The sequence below is a fragment of the Lynx canadensis genome, chromosome D1 (assembly GCF_007474595.2).
Source record: "Lynx canadensis isolate LIC74 chromosome D1, mLynCan4.pri.v2, whole genome shotgun sequence".
Lineage (NCBI taxonomy): Eukaryota > Metazoa > Chordata > Mammalia > Carnivora > Felidae > Lynx > Lynx canadensis.
The window spans coordinates 89,486,097-89,502,170 of NC_044312.2; the positions used below are offsets into that span (position 1 = coordinate 89,486,097).

General features: G+C 46.1%; 1 protein-coding gene across 1 annotated transcript in view; it reads right to left on the bottom strand.

The window, feature by feature from the left end:
- Positions 1 to 16,074, bottom strand: part of PAMR1 (peptidase domain containing associated with muscle regeneration 1) — a 75,876-nt gene that overhangs the window by 14,439 nt on the left and 45,363 nt on the right. Inside the window, exons 5-6 of the mRNA XM_030332874.1 lie at positions 14,787 to 15,004; positions 12,200 to 12,307 (exon numbers count right to left, since the gene is read on the bottom strand). Of these exons, the coding sequence (XP_030188734.1) occupies positions 12,200 to 12,307; positions 14,787 to 15,004 (326 nt within the window). The remainder of the gene's footprint in view (positions 1 to 12,199; positions 12,308 to 14,786; positions 15,005 to 16,074) is intronic.

The following is a 16,074-nucleotide window of genomic DNA, read 5'->3' on the forward strand; positions in this document are numbered from 1 at the left end:
CAGGGTTGCCTATAGACAATGACTGCTAGGTGTATAAACACAAAAGCTCAACTCCTATTCCTCAAGGCATCATTTATACTCCCCAGCACCCCCACAGGATCGGACTGAGTCTGGGAGTTCAGGTGAAATCACTCTTGCTTGGTTTCCTCCTCTTTCCCATCTCGCTTCCCCAACTCCCTTACTGGTCGATCCTGGGATCAACTGGTTGATCCCCTACCTCCTTTAATAAATCATTTGGACGCAAATGCTTAGCTCACTGACTGGCTTGGGAAAAAGTTACCAAGGACAGGTCTGCTATTTTCTTAGCTCTGGACTTTAGGGCCCCTCATGCCTCCCCACGGTGGCACTCCCGGGAGGTGACAAGACCCCAGAGCGGCGGTCATCTCAGCCCTGGGCATGAAGCTCTGCATGCCTTTCAGCACTCCTGGGAGATCTTGGAGAGGATGATTGTCATCTAGAGAGGCCAGCTCTCGTCAGAGGGGCCTCCAGCCTCCACAGATCCTCTAGCGGCTGGCCAGCCCCACGTCAGCAGAGGTGTTTGACCTGAAGAGATCAGGTGCTCTGAGACAAGAGGCTTCCTTGCGCGCTAAACAGCGTGGACCCAGAATCCACGTGAAGCTTCTCCCTGATGATTTGGTGCTGTCTTTGTAAAGCCAGCAACTTGTTTACCCCCCAAAGGTACAGACAAGGCCCCAACAATGCCAGACTGAATTTCTCACAAGTCTGAATGATGAGTCTTAGACTTGGCTTTAGGTTGACCTAAAGCAAATAAAGTTACGGCTTTCTCTCCCCTGATTGATACACTAAGATTCATACTCGACAGAAGGTAGCTGAGGTGACCAGGTCCAGAAGCTCTACAGGAAATGGACATGATGATGGAGATATCAGAGAGCATGTCAAGATAATGTGGAGACATTTTTAGGAATGGGGGCTCTTCAGTACACACAAGTAACACCAATTTTTTTGTGTTCTCTGCTCAGTCAATTATATTGAATACGACAAAGTCCACACTCTTCATCCCTAATTTAGGAAGTGGAACCACCTCCCCATCCCCCTGATAATCACAAAACTCGGGAGTGGGGGCAGTTCCCAGCTGTGACAAACAAACAAACAAACAAAAACCCAGACCTCTTCTTCCATTATTTCAGTGTCCACCAGTATATCCTTGCCCACAAAAATAATCTTTTCATGAATAAGGCCAGAATTTCAATACGATATACCAAACACCCACGAATATTTGTCTTTTCCTTTTGCTTTGTTCTTGAAGTTACAAGTTCAAATTTGAAGACAAGATCTATCAAAAAACCCCTAGGAACCAGAGAATCCAATCACTGCTTTGCCTTTTAGAAGTCCAGCATGCCTCTCTGTAGAGAAAGACCTGGGGGAGTGCTGAGCTCTATTGATTTCATGGACTAATTTTCTTGCACCACATATTGAATGAGTGCTTCCTCTGTGCCCAGGAGAATAAGGCACTGGAAGATGTTTTCCTACATCTTTAATATGGAAACGTTTTTATTTAAACCCAGAAATAGAAGTGATGTCAGTTAAGGCTTATTGTACTAAAGTACTTGAGGTACCTGAAGGTTCTCCCTGGCCTCACTTAGTACTTGTTAGGAATGGTTTGGGGACTTCCTTCCAACTACCTATTCCCCAGGTCAGATTTTTACCAAACAAAATATTCAGAGGAATATATATATACTATGTATAGTGTTGTCATATATTTTTTCTTTTTTTTATTAGCACCAATTCATCCTAAGTGACTAGTGCTTTTCCTAACTTTGCTTCTAAAATTACAAAAGAATGTAGGGCCCTGACCAAGGAATAAAACAAAGGTAATCACCGGGGCCTTAAATGAATTTGAATGCATTGTGAGGTCTCAGCAAACACTAACCGACCCCAGCAGTTGACTATAGTCTGAGTTGCAACAAAGATTTCATCAGGCACCATTGATTGAACTGGGTTGATAGCCCTTAGCCTGCTGTGTCACCTGAAAGAAAACTTGTAAATCCAGACAGAGAACCCGGGGCAGGTGGAACCGGGTTCTAATTTCAGATGCTTCTGCTAAGAATAACCACTGGGGACTTGTTGGAATGTCTTAGCACATTTGTGTTCCCCTTGGGTTACTAGGCAGAGCTGTTGACATAGAGATCACCATTTAACCAGGGCACACGTTGAAGTTAGTGCAGTATGACCAGTCAATCAAGGGCACAATAACCAAAGACAAGACCATTAGTGAAGGCCCAATGATGTTTCCTGAGGGTGGGACCACTCACTTTCTAGCCCCTGTCTGGAAATGCTAGGTGGCAAAGTTTGCTCAAATCCTTCAGAAGATTTCAAGTCCTTTGGGAGGTACTATAAGCTATCACCACTGGAGTCTCCACTCACTTTCACCACCCCACCAAATAAAGGACAGGGCTGGCTCTTATGCACAGAGAATGTGTGTGCATGCACACACACAAACGTGAGACAAAGAGACAGAGAGAGAGATCAATTCTTGGGTCTAACACTGGACCTTTTAAAATCAACCATACAATCATATTTTGAGCATCCTTCAGACAGTGCAATCCTGAAATACACATTATTCAGCACTGATGGAAGGCTTACCTAATATTTTAAAGAAATAATCAAATGCTAATCTAGCTGACCTGAGCTCCAGCCCTCTATTAAGTTAGCTTCTCAAATAAATATTTTCATGAGGTACTTTCAGTTGGGTCCCTCCAGAAGCAGACGGCGAGGAAGAGATTTGAATGCAGGTAGTTTATTTAGGTGGTGATCCCGGGAAGGACCAATGGTAGTGTAGGGGAAGTGAGACAGGGAAGTTCACGTTACCAAGAAAGCTACTACTGGGGACAACTGAGGCTCAATGCCATTGGCAAATTCTGAGAGACTGTGCGGAACCTACCTCAGAATTATTCTACAGAAGGAGTAAGAGGTATGAGTAATTACCTACCAAACGCAATCAATCATTTGTTGAAGGATGACGAGATAAACATTAATTCCTCCGCACCTCCAGTCTGCCCATATATATGAGTCAGTGGGCTTTGGAAGCCCAAGAAAACCCTGAGGCACAGTTGCAGGAGCCTGGGATTGGAAGCCAGTGGGTCAGTATACACAGTGATGGTGTAAACATAATAAAGTCCAGCTACCTCTGTTTTTCAGGAGACGTGGATGGATTTAGCTTTTAGAAATATTTGGTGTAAAAAAAAAAAAAGATTAGATTTCTGTTGTTTACAAAACTGAAGTGGAAAACATTTCCCCAGCACCCATCTTTAGATAAGGAGCAAAAGGGAGTAGGGGTTGTAACAGGATGGGTGATATTTGCATCTCCCAATGAACTTGCGTCCACTTTCACTTGATATACAATTAGAGCCGTACCATCTAAGGCATTTCCCTTTTTGCCTTTGCTGCCAGAACACTCAGAATCAGAGACATCTGCAGCTGCATTTCACCTAATGCAAACGTGGAAGCTGCATTCAACTCCCTCATCTGATCTAGTGTTCTCTTTCACTTGTTCGTGCCCGGCTTCTAAATCACTTGGATTCCTTCTAATTACTATTATTTACATCCTCCTGGCTTCCGGCAACGGTTTGATGTCATTTACAAAACTGCCCATCAAGAAGCATACATTTCTTTGGTCGAATCGTATATGAATGAACTGGTTATGGTAGCCAGATAGCCGCGCGAGGAAAAAACTAAACCGGGGTACTATTTTGTCTCTTTAAATAGGAGCTGAGTTTCAGAGCTGGGAGATTATCTGAGAATTTCAGCAAAGAAAACAGATCCAAAGTCAACACAATTCGTGACCCCAGCACCTGGCTGATGTTGGGGGCTGGGTGGTGGAGGCTGTTGGTCTCAATTCTTAGCATACCCTTGGTACCCGCCCATTCTCACTTGTCACCAAAATCAAGGGAACAGTTTGTGACAGAATTTACATTCTGTTTGGAAAAGGCATTAACTTTCCCACTGGGGCTTTGTTCATCCTGGAAATCTGAATGAACATAAGACCAACGCCCAGAGATGACCACCGGATGGACTCTGGTCTCCTCTCTTCCTGTTCAGCTTATATTTGAGTTCAGTGCCTTTGGACCGAACCAATTATCTCTTACCTCCACAAAAGTCTTCCCCAAACAGGCATAATGACACCCACCGGCGATGTAATTCCCACTACAAACCCTTTTTTATCTCTTTCCAGCCAATGGTATTCTGTCCCCCTGATGCTTTCCAGCCCTCTGCGGGTGTGAATGAGACAGTATCCATGTGAAATTATGCTTGGATTGCACACACTGCTGTTTATTCATCCGGCAGCAATTTGGAGGCTGAGGCTTACAATTAGCTATTTGATCTTAATCAGTATTGTCCTTGGCCCCTGGTACACTGTGTCTTTCGGATACCCTTTTTCCGGTGTTTGGATGGCCTATTTACTTAGCTGACACTGCCTGTGTCTAAGAGACAGGTCGGCTTTGAAAGATGTTCAGAAAGTACGAGTCATTTTACTTTTGTTCAAAATCAACCTGACACACACTCATTTGGTAGAGTGACTGAGTAACCTACGTCACTGGTAGAAACTTAGCTGCCCTCTACCTAGTGGACCTGCTTGGTGATAGTCTTCTAGGGGCCTCCCCAAATCTCAGGCTTCTGAGTCAGCTGCTGGGTTTGTGGTAGAAGGTGGGTCCTAATGCTAAACTCCCAGGGAAAATGTCTCCCAGCAGTATTGATTGTCAACTTTTCAACATATAAGAAACACTCACCATGAAAATGGCCCAGGCTAGGCAATTTGGTTCTGCTTAGCCTTGGGGATGAAGAGAATGACCTTGCAGAAGAGTCCTAAGAGAATCTGCCCACTTACTAATTCTCATCGCCACCATCACCATCACCAAAGGCCTTACTAGAGGAAGCTGTGACCGGGAACTGTGTGGCATGGGATGTTCTCCTCTGCACTTGAGAAAGGCTAAGATTGGTTCTGCCAAATAGAAGGGAAAAAACATACGGTATAGCCCTGTCCAAGCTCCTGAGTGCCTAGAGCGTAACAGACGCTCAAAAATGTTCGGCTACATGAATATATAAAGTGGCGTGGATAATAGTGCCCACCCCGTGGAGATGTTGAGACAATGGAATGAGACAATGTCACATAAAGCACAGAGCCTGGCCTGTGCCGAGGACACAAATAAGAGCAACTACCGTTGTCATTTTCCGTATTTGGAGGCCAGTGACAAGGTCTTACATTTTGCAGAGAGGAAGCTTTCATCTTCCGAAGCAGGGTGAGGGACAAGTGCTGATATCCCACAAGGCAGGAGCCTGTAGAGAAAAGTGGGGCCCCCCTCTAGCCTCTGTCAGGGGGCTGGGGTCAGTCTCAGGGTCCAGAAAGGCAGGGATATTTGCTCCCACCAGAAGCTCATTCCGCTTTGCTCTCATGCTCTTCTACTCTTTGCCTCCTCCAGTGTCTTCCCTCATTGGCACACAGCCCGTCCCCGCTCTAATGGATTGCCTCTTCACCTCTTCAGACCCAAAATCAAATCTGCCTCCCGTGATAAGTCCTGCGTCAGTGACCTCATCTGCCAAAGCAAAAGCCAAGAGGGCCCCGTCAGGGGCAGGCGAATGGAAGCAAATTCTTGGTAAACCAGTGGTGGGCCTGGCGCTCTCCACACTGATGGGTGCTCCATCCCAAGCTCTTAGAGACGGTCAGACTGGAAAGTTGACCATGTGGCCTCACTTGTCCTCTTGTTACTTGCTAGAATGCTGTCCATAAGGAGAGGGATGGCTGACTCGCAAAATATATCCCCTGTATGCCGACCACAAAGCATCTTACCCCGAATGGGATATGGCAACACTCTGGCTAAGAGGCTGGAGGCCCGCAGAGCCCATCAGAGTTGATGCTAAAGCGTCATGTCGTCTATGTAGACTCAGGTTCGCCCAACAAGGAATGATCCAAACGAAAAGGAAACTTTCTCCTGAATTATTAAACAAACAAATACCTTGATAACTACATAAAGGCAGTTTCTATTGTGTTCAGTTATAGCTTTTGCTTTTCAGATCTTAATCTAAACGGGATGGCATCCCTCTAAATACACCAAGAAGGATGTCAGAGATTCATCTCCATGTTAGGGACAGAAGTGGATGGGAGGCACAGGTGTAAGGAAGTGTATGAGGAGTTAGCAGCCCACTAGCTGATGGTCTTCTTGGGGCCCCTGAAATCTCTGAAGGCTCTGGGCCATCAAGTGCTTGTGGGTAACAACTATGGATTTCCCCAGGACTCTTCATGAAATTATCCTTCTGCGTCTCATACCATCTCAAGCCAGACTGCTCGAAACATATAATGAAACATTTAAGGGATGCCCTGGGGCAGCAGTCTCCTATATGACCACCAGGGGACTGACATAGGGCCCGCCACATGTGAAGTGAGTGACTTCTGAAAATCCCCATAAGAAAAAGGGAGGTTGACCAGATAACACTGATGCTTGGGCAACTTGCCCTGGAGTTTCCAAATCCAGTTCCTCCCGGGGCATTACTCCATCCATCATTTCTCAAAGCCCCCACTCTGAGCTGCCCTGGTTACAAAGGCTCCTTATCCCTCATGCCCAGTGTGGGTGTCTTCTCCTGGGATCTAGGATTCCTCCATGACAACGACACTGGAAGTGTCTACTTGCCCTGATAAAACCAGATCCTTCTTGCCTGTATGCAAACGCAGAGGGAGCAGTTCTTAGTATCTGGCAATGATTTACAAACAGCAGTTCACAGAGGAAACTTAGAAAGTCGAAGGGAGAATGTTCCTAAGCCCTGGAGCCCCGAGAAAGGTGTGTCATAATCATCTAGTTTGTAGAAACTGGTGCTGTTCCCCTTACCCCTTATCTGGAGAGTCCCCTGCTTTCTGCCAAACTTTTAAGTGGCCATAACAAACGAATAAACAAATGGAAAGTAGAAACAGACCTATAACTACAGAGAACGAGCTCGTGGTTGCTAGAAGGAAGGAAGTAGGGGATGGGCAAAATGGGCGAAGGGGAGTGGGAGATACAGGCTTCCAGTTATGGAATAAATAAGCCACAGGGACAAAAGGCTCAGCATAGGGAAGACAGTCAATGATACCGTAATAGCAGCGTAGGGTGGCAGATGGTGGCCACAGTTGTGGCGAGCATAGCGTGACCCATAAAGAAACTGAATCACTATGTCATACACCTGAAACTAATATAACATCATGCGTCAGCTACGCTCAAATTTAAAAAAATTTAAAAAACATAATGGCTCCTATTACTCAACTCAGCACCTTACATGGATTGTTTCATTGCACCCTCACAAACGCTCTGAGAAATACTTGGCATTATTTTTCTGAACTTTGTAAACAGGGAGAATGAGGCTGGAGTTAAACGACCTGCTCAAGGTCCTCTGGCTGGTAAATTGCAGGCTAAGAGTCAAACCAAGGTCTTTCTGGCCACAGAGCCCAAGCTCTCCACCCCGGGATGTACCATCTCCAGACTACAGACAAAGGTGCACCTGTCTTCCATAAATTAAGGACAAGACAGGCCCTTGGAACGGTGAAAAATCCAGGCAACTATTCCATTTTAACAGTGCCTCCCCTGAGTGATCTTGGGACAATCTGCACGACTTCCACCAAAGCCCCGCATCTTACATCTCTGACCGGAGAGGTGATCATGACCCACTGTTGGCCTCGGCACATTCTCACTGCATCAGCATTACCGTTTCCATGAAAACCCCCAAGTTCCCAATCACTTATTCTGATGAGAAATGCGGTTGCCCCTTTGAAGCTAAAGTATAAAGTGTGCCTCTCATCTGGGGCTCTTTCTTCCCAGTCCTTGGGACAGGCTAGCGGGAAACCTTCTGATGCTCCAAACCCCAAACGAATCCAGATTCCCCCGTTTTCTTTAATTGGTGGAAGCCGGTTTGTTTTGTTCAAAGCGCATCAGAGCCCGCAGTGTGAGCATTGTGCCCCAAGATTCAGCCCATTTCATCGTCCTTCATTAGGATGCAGGGGAGAGCCCGGGCATCGGCAACTGGGCCAGAGGAACAAAGGCAACATGGAAACTGGAACGGGGCAATGAAGCCCTCGCTCTTCACTTTTACAGAACAAGATTCCCACCATTTACTCAAGAACTTAGTTTGTCCTTGTGTCCCATACAAAGAAACAGGAAACTTCAGAGGGAAAAGAGGTGGGGGGAGCAGTTTCTTACGCGGTGGCCCAGGGAGGTTGGGGTCACTGAGGGTGCTGGCAGGAGGCTAGCTTGGCCCCAATGCTGAGGAGGGGGCCACTCCCGTTTTTTGCTCTCAGAGGAGGTCACCCGAGAGTAGGGGAAAGTCACTCCTCCTTGGGAAACAGTCTGAGGAGACACCTGGGGGCGAGGGGGCAGCACCTATGGTCCAACTGCACTGGGGGCTCTCACAGCGTCTCCACAACTGAAGGCGCCCGCCTGCGCGGGTGCTTGCTTCCTCCTCTGTCTTCACAGCCCCAGGAAGTCCGGCCATGAGATCTTCCCTCAGACCCACTTGTCTCCCTTGGAGAAGAAACCCATTTTCAACTTGACAAGAGCAGACCCTTGTCTCTCAAATGCGAGTCCTAATTCTTAATCTGAGGACTGGTGTTTCTAACAGCTCATCTCGTAAACTGGTGAAACCTCTTAGTGACAGTTTCAGCAACAGCTCTCCCAAGTTTAAATATGTGTGCCCTTTGAACTAACAGCTCGACAATCTAGGAATTTATCTTACAAAAATTCCTCTCCATATGAACCAACCAGGTAGATGTTAGGATATTCACTGAAGCTCTCTTTATAATAATATATTAAATACGGCATCAAGTCCATCTTAAGGGATTAGATGAATACAATTGTGTATATATCCCTACGATGGAATACACAGAAAATCACCCCCCCCCCTTTTTTTAATGAGGTAGACCAACATGGAGTGGCCTGGAAAAAATATCCATGATACAGGCACTGAAAACAGCACACTGAAAACAAACTTTCGTTTGAAACAGGCCTTCTTAACCTTGGCATGACTGACATTTGGGCCAGATAACTCTGTGGTCTGGGTCCACGCGTTGTAGGATATTTAGTGGCATCCCTGGCCTCCACCCACTAGAAGCCCGTGACATCCCCCCGCGTCCCACCCCCGTCCATGATGACAACCAACAATGTTTCTAGAGGTTGCCAAACGCCCCTGAGGGTGGAAGTTGGGGGCAAAATCATCCCTAACTGAGAATCACTGGTTTAAAATACTGGTTTCTCAACAACTTAGGTTTGTACATTACAGCAAAAAGTCCAGAAGGACCATAGTAACAGTCTACTAGGGTCGGTTAGGGAAAGTCATGTTCTCTTTATTTTAAACACCTCTGGACTATTTGATTATTTTTATAGGCACATATTTCTTCTGTAAGTCAGTATAAAATCTATTTCTATTCCAGTCCCACTCACATTCTTAAATATACACAAAGAAAAGAATGAGAATAGCTTCTATCGAGAGACAGGGAGTCAAGATGCTCTTTAGAAAAGAGTGACAGGCAGAGCTTACCTGGGAAGGTAAGTCCTTTGAGAGGAATACATAATGGACCATGAGGCCACGACCAGAGCTTATCAATTGTTCACCCACAGTTCCACTGAGCCACATGGCGAGAACCATGTCTGGGAGACCGTGACCAACATGGGAAATGTGGCATTCTAGCGTCTCGTTTTGAATTTCAGTGCCTCGCGCTCTCTGCTTCAAATCCTTCATCTGTTAAAAGGGGCATCCACCTTTTCACAAAGCCTTCAGGAGGGCAGACCATTAAAGCAGCATCTATGATGTGGTTGCCCCTCATCAGATTTGGTACTACATAAATAAAAGATGGAATTCTCATTAATATTTGACTCGGTGCTTTTAAAGCTATTTTGTAAAACAAATGTCTACTCCAATTTAGGCATTTCAAAATGTACAAAGAATCCCAGAATGCTTGAGTTTCTTGTTCATTTTGAAGGAATTTCCTCCAGGGAGATTATTCCAGTTCAGTGGTATACTCAGGAGGAAAACAATAACGTAAATCTTTTTTTTTTTTTCCTTCTTGGTTTTTCTAACTAATAGGCTATTCTAGAAATCTGCTATGGTTTGTTCAGAAATTACAAGGTAAACTGTCACAGCTAATTTTTGTGACGTTCCCCTCATTGAGTTAGTGGGGACTCCTGCTGAATTTCCTAGAAGGAAAAACAAACCTAAATCTTATTTAAAAAAATAATAAAACATTTGGTCCCCCACATGAATGCCAGCAAATGATGTATCAGATACCCACCACCAATACCCGGTACCTTCACCCAGTTACAACTACAAGGTACGAAGGGAACTATGGTTTTTTAAGGACATTTTAAAAAGTAGCTAGGAAGAATTCTCTTGTGCATCTATGCTGGTGTTTTGAGATCAGATGTGATTTGAGCCAGTTTGTGACTCAAGATATGAATCAGTGTGTAATGACATAGTTTCCATTCTTTCTCATTATATGTATTTGTTTTGTTTTGCTTTGTGTTCTGGACAAAATGGAAATGTTGAAAAGTCGATGTTTGACTCATAAGCAACTCATAAATATTTTAGTCACAACTTTTGATCAATTTCTACCCTTCCCTCCCCCCGCCCCCAAATCCTCACTGTGCCCTGATTTGACCCAGCTTCTTAATGCATTTTGGCTTCTTCGATAATACTTCCCTTCTCTCCAATTTTACCTTGTTTTTCAAAGCTCTAGTATTGTGTAATTAGTTCATCAAGAAATTAAGCCTTCCCCCCTTTTCTTGTTTCTCGCTCTGAATTGAACCCTTTAAAGCTCAGGATCTGCCATTGTCGAGATTCCAGATTCACTCTCTACACGCAATTTCAAAACAAAGAGAAAGCAGCATTTCTCTTCCCTGCCCTACACACAACACAGCAGGTTCCAACGAGGCAGGAGCCATGAAGCAGAACATCTTTTTCTAAGCCCCCAGCATAACCATGCTCAGGTCAGCCGTGCCAAGCCAAATCAAGGGATGGTTTCAGCACCACGCAATGACACACTCAAGGGTACACTATTGACGCCACGGCTTCCGTCTGCCTTGTTGATAAGGACGACTGATGAAACTGACTGGAAAATGTCTGAACTTTATAGAATGCCATCAGACCAGGCACCTTATAGGACGACCCCAAAGTACCCGTGCATGCTAGTCTATATGGTTTTGCTTTCATTGGCCTGCACCTGAGATCTCCTTGACTATTCAAGGGCTACTGGAACCACTCATCCCACATACACAGAACGTCAGTCATGTTCTCCCGCTCATCCAGGGCAGCCCCGGGTCAATGGCTGATTGCAAGGGGGATATGGAAGCCCAGCTCCTTGCTATAAAGCCAGGATACACGCAGAGGTATAAATTACATTCCAGATTCCACTGAGGCTGGATTTTGCCTAAAATCACACCTTTGCTTGGCTTCCCTCCCTTCCCAGTCCGGCTTCCCCACTCCCTTGCCAGCTTCTCTGGGAGCACGTCCTAATACATCTCCTGACTCATACTCACCACACAGGATCTGCTGGGGGGAAGCCCTGCCTATGCCATTATCTGCCCTCCTTTGTTTCCTCCCCTGCCCCCCTCCCCAAATTTTGATTCTTCTTATTCTTGTGCGCATCTCATTCTATGCTGATAGTTGCAGTCCATGACACCTGTTTCAGGTCTCAAACTTTGGTTGTGACACATGTCACACAAGGCTTGGTGACCAGTGACCCTTGATAAATGATTGCTGGTCATGATGTTGAGTTCCTCTCTGCTGATGGCTTCAGACCATGCAACAACATACTGGAATCTATAGATGCTTCCCTGGGGCACAACTCCAAAATTCAGATCTTGCAAAGGACAGGGAGTTCAGACTGAGAGCCACAGGAGATTTTATGATGGTGGCTTTCTCCTGTTGGCACTTCTTCCGTGTTTTTGAGCTCTGAATATTATTCAAGCCCTTGAAGGCATATCTTTTTGAGAACTACATGCAGCGGGGGAGATGTGGAAATGTCAACGGGAAGACCTAAGTGGTTCCAAATATCCTGACTCAGAGGCAGCCCAGCCCCGGGAACCACTCGGCGGGAATGTCCACATTATGTGCCACCCTGGACACACCGTCCTAAACACCAAGAAACAACATACTTCATAAGCTCCCAGAGCCTTCTTCATGCCAGCCCCATGTGACTCCCCAACCCTCACTCCAGAAGCATACTCACGATTTTCACAGTGCTGCCCGGTGTAGCCTGCCAGGCAGGCACATTTGTAAGATCCGGTTTTGTCAAGGAGGCAAGTGCCATCATGGAAACAGGGAGAAGAGGAACATGCTGTAAGAGAAAAGGCAATTTCCCTCAGCGTCACTGCGGTGAGTCAGTTTCCTCACGCCTGGAGCCTCGACCAGGGTCTTTCACTTGCCTTTTGCAGTCTTCTTGCAATATTTTTACTTCTATTACTGGATCCACGTTACCGTCACTTGAGAATGCCTAAAATCGGTGCTTATCTGATGTTATTTGATATTTTCAAAGGCCCCAGAAGTATGCTTCTATGGTCTGAAAAGCCTAAAGCCAACATAAACAGGCACACCACAGGATTAAAGTGGAAGCATGCCTTTACCCCTCCCATAAAGACTCCAGGGGAGACAGGCGTCCTCAGGCAGCTTTAGATCCTTTTTTTTTTTTTTTTTTAAGAAAGCTCAGGGTCCTGGGTACTAGGGGAAGGAACTGGAAGATCTCCATGACACTGTCAAAAGCGTACTTGAGAATTTCCTAACATACATTCTGTAAACATTAGTCTCTTGAGATGTTGATACGTTCAATTAAGAAAGGGTTCTAAGCTCAAATATGGTGGGCAAGTGCTACTGGTATTAAATGCAACGAACCAGATTTCTTTACTGCAGAACTTCTCAGAATGTTCCATGTCCTAATGCGCACTGCAGATATCTAAGAAGGCACATCATGTCTGGCCTTTCCCAAGCTTATCTGGCCTCAGAACCTACATTTTACAGGGAACTATTCTTCTGCAGAGAATACTTTGGGAAACAGAGGTCTGTGTCCTAACCACTAACCCTCCATTCATTTACCCTGACATGGAAATAGATCGCTGGGTCCGGTTCCACAAGCCCAAACTGAGTGCTTGCTCTGTGTGAGGCAACTGGAGAGACAGAAAGATGAACAGGACACGTGTTTACCAAATCAGGGCTTTTTGACAAAAAATATATGACTATCACCTGAAGCATAATTCACTTAGCGTTGGGAAAGGGGAGAGAGTGTTGTAAGACGTTCAAAATAGGGCAAAGTCACAACCCGTTGGACCAAGAGAGAAGGTTCAGCAGAGGAGGATGAATGGGAGACAAACCCTGAAGGTTGGGATTTGATGCACAGGTGTAGAGGAGGTGACATTAGCCTGAGGAGAAAATTCAAGTACACACATGCAAACAGGGTGTGTGAGAAGCCACGAGTGCTACTCTCGACTTGACGACGCAGACCAGAATTTCCCAAATTCTCCAGAGGGGGCTGAGGAGTCCACTTCGGGGGAGGAAAAGACCCTCCTGGCCCTCCCCTTAGTCACAGGGTCACAAGCTGGCAAGCTGCCACTGCTTCTACCTGGCTTCCCTGACAGCCAGCCTGCTGTCTGTCACGAGTACCCACATAAGTATCTCAAGTGTGACCCCTCCACCCCCTGCCCAGCCTCGGCCAGCCACGTATTACCAAGGGGGTGGATCAGCCGGAGGCTGACCACACCACACCACACCACAGAAGCACACTTCCAGAACCCCCAGGCCCGCACAGCTCTACAGGGGACATCCTCTGTGAAGGCAGCGGGCACACAGGGGAGCCGCAGCTGCTGAGAGCTCACGTGGAGACATTCCAAGGGATGGGCAGGTGGGCGGGGGGGGGGGGGTCTCCCAGTCTCACCAAAAGGACAAGGCTGCAGAAGGATGATCCCACTGCCACCATCACTCTTCCTGAGTCTTTCGTATCATACCTTCCGTAGGAAGCCACAGCGATCAAAATGCCACAACAATGCCTAATTGGGTACTTAAAAAACCCCAGAACTTTAAGCCTGGGCTTAGTTTGTAAAACCTGATGCAATTCAATCTCAGAACAGTGAGAGCTGAGGGGGCTTCCTTAGGATGGAGCGTTTTGCGCATTTTGGTCAAATCCTACTTCCTGATATGAATAGGGCAGGAGTTAAAGTCAAGCTCAGAGTTGCTCACAAAGTAAGTGGCCCTCACCACTGAGTTAAACACTTTTGATGCCTATCTTGCAGATGACACAGGGAGGCTCAGGGCAGGCCTAGGGTTGGGCAGCTATTGAGTGCATCCTATGTACCAGACACTAGGCTACATTCTTCGTCCACTCCATCTCCCAGAGCCTCCATAATGGAGCAGGATCTAGGCATATTCCCTTATGTGCTGATTAGGAAACTGAGGCCCAGAGAAGTAGAATTTACCCCAGGTCACACGGCTTAATCTGCCAGAGCTCCAAAGCTAATGCTCTTAACCATGAGATCCCCCCCCACAGTGTGATCCATAGAGCCAACCGCTTTGTGACCTTGGACAAATTACCTACCCTCTCCCTGCTCCAGCATACGAGGGCGTCCATAATTCCTAGCTATGCTTCTGGTGAACATCTGTGAAATATACCTCGCCATTTCTTTCTTCCTTCTCGATGTGTAGGTTGCTTCTGAGAACTCAGCCCACTGGGTTTTAATAAGGCTGAGCAGGGAGAAGGAGACGTGCACAGAAAGGAGATGTTCGTCTGGAGCATAGCCATAAGATGCTACACTTGTCTCCACGGCCTTTACCTGTGATCTCCTCAAATACAGCATGGAAGCCATCAAAATTCTTGGAGCCATCTGAATGGAAGAGGATGTGGAGCGAAGAGTCTGTGCTCCGGATAGGAGCTGGCCGCTCATTGCCACAGAAGCGTTTGATGATCCGGCCATTGCTGCTGTCCCCGTCACGGACCTCAACATAGTCATACTGGCACATGTAGTCGAACTCCAGACTCAACATGATGAACCTGTGGGTGGAGAGAGTGACAGCACAAAACAGGTGGACCCTGACCATCCTGAGACTCCTGAGGCCCCTGAGCAAGTTCCAGACCAGATGATGAACAGGTCTCAGAAGAGTGGTACCACTGGCCTGATCTGATAGAAAAAGGGTCCTGGACAATGTGAGATGAGATGAATTTCTTTTAACAGAGGGGCATGTATACGTCTGCTGTCCCCATGTGTATGTGCATGCCCAGACAGAGGGAGTACCTATTCCATTCAGAAAATCTCTGCACATAGCTGGCCTCTCTTACAGGGGTACTTTTCCACCCATTCTGCCTGGCTGGTTCCTTCCTATCCTCAGGCCTCACCTTAAATATTCTCTCCTCAAAGACACTTCCCTGACAACTTTTCTAAAGGAGATCCTCTGTTCTCTTCATAGTGAGGATACTAATTTTAACTCCTCAAATTTATCTTCTTGATTGTGTGTGTGTGTGTGTGTGTGTATGTGTGTATGTGTGCGCGCGCACGCGTTCACATGCATGAATCCCTATCTTCTCCACTAGACTGCAAATTTCTTGAGTGTAGGAGAGAACATCTGTCTTATTCCATCAGTGTTTTCATTGTGCCTAACACAGTGCCTGGCATATAGAGATGCCAAGCAAATATTGATGAAGATATGGTTGAATAGATACTATAGTATAATTTTACAACTGAAGAATGGAAAAAGTATACATTGCCTTGCAAAACTCAATAAAAGAACAAAATCTCTGCACATTCTTCTATTTTAATGGAAGAATATGAAGGTAATTATCCTCTGGGTAGCAATAATTCTTACCCCAAACAGTAGAAAAGGTAGCACTATATCAGAATTTCAGAAACGGGGGAGATCTGATAAACGTGTGTTTGCCTAAAAGGGTCTCAGGTTTGGAAATACTGGAATACGTCAGATCAAAAAAGCAGAAGATGAACGCAAGCTTCCACTGCCAACAGACAAGACAGGAGGCAGCCACATCCCAGAGCAAGAGAGGAAAAGCCATTTTTCAAAATATTCCCAAGGGAATGCCTGGGTACTGAGTTCACAGAATATACATCTTTA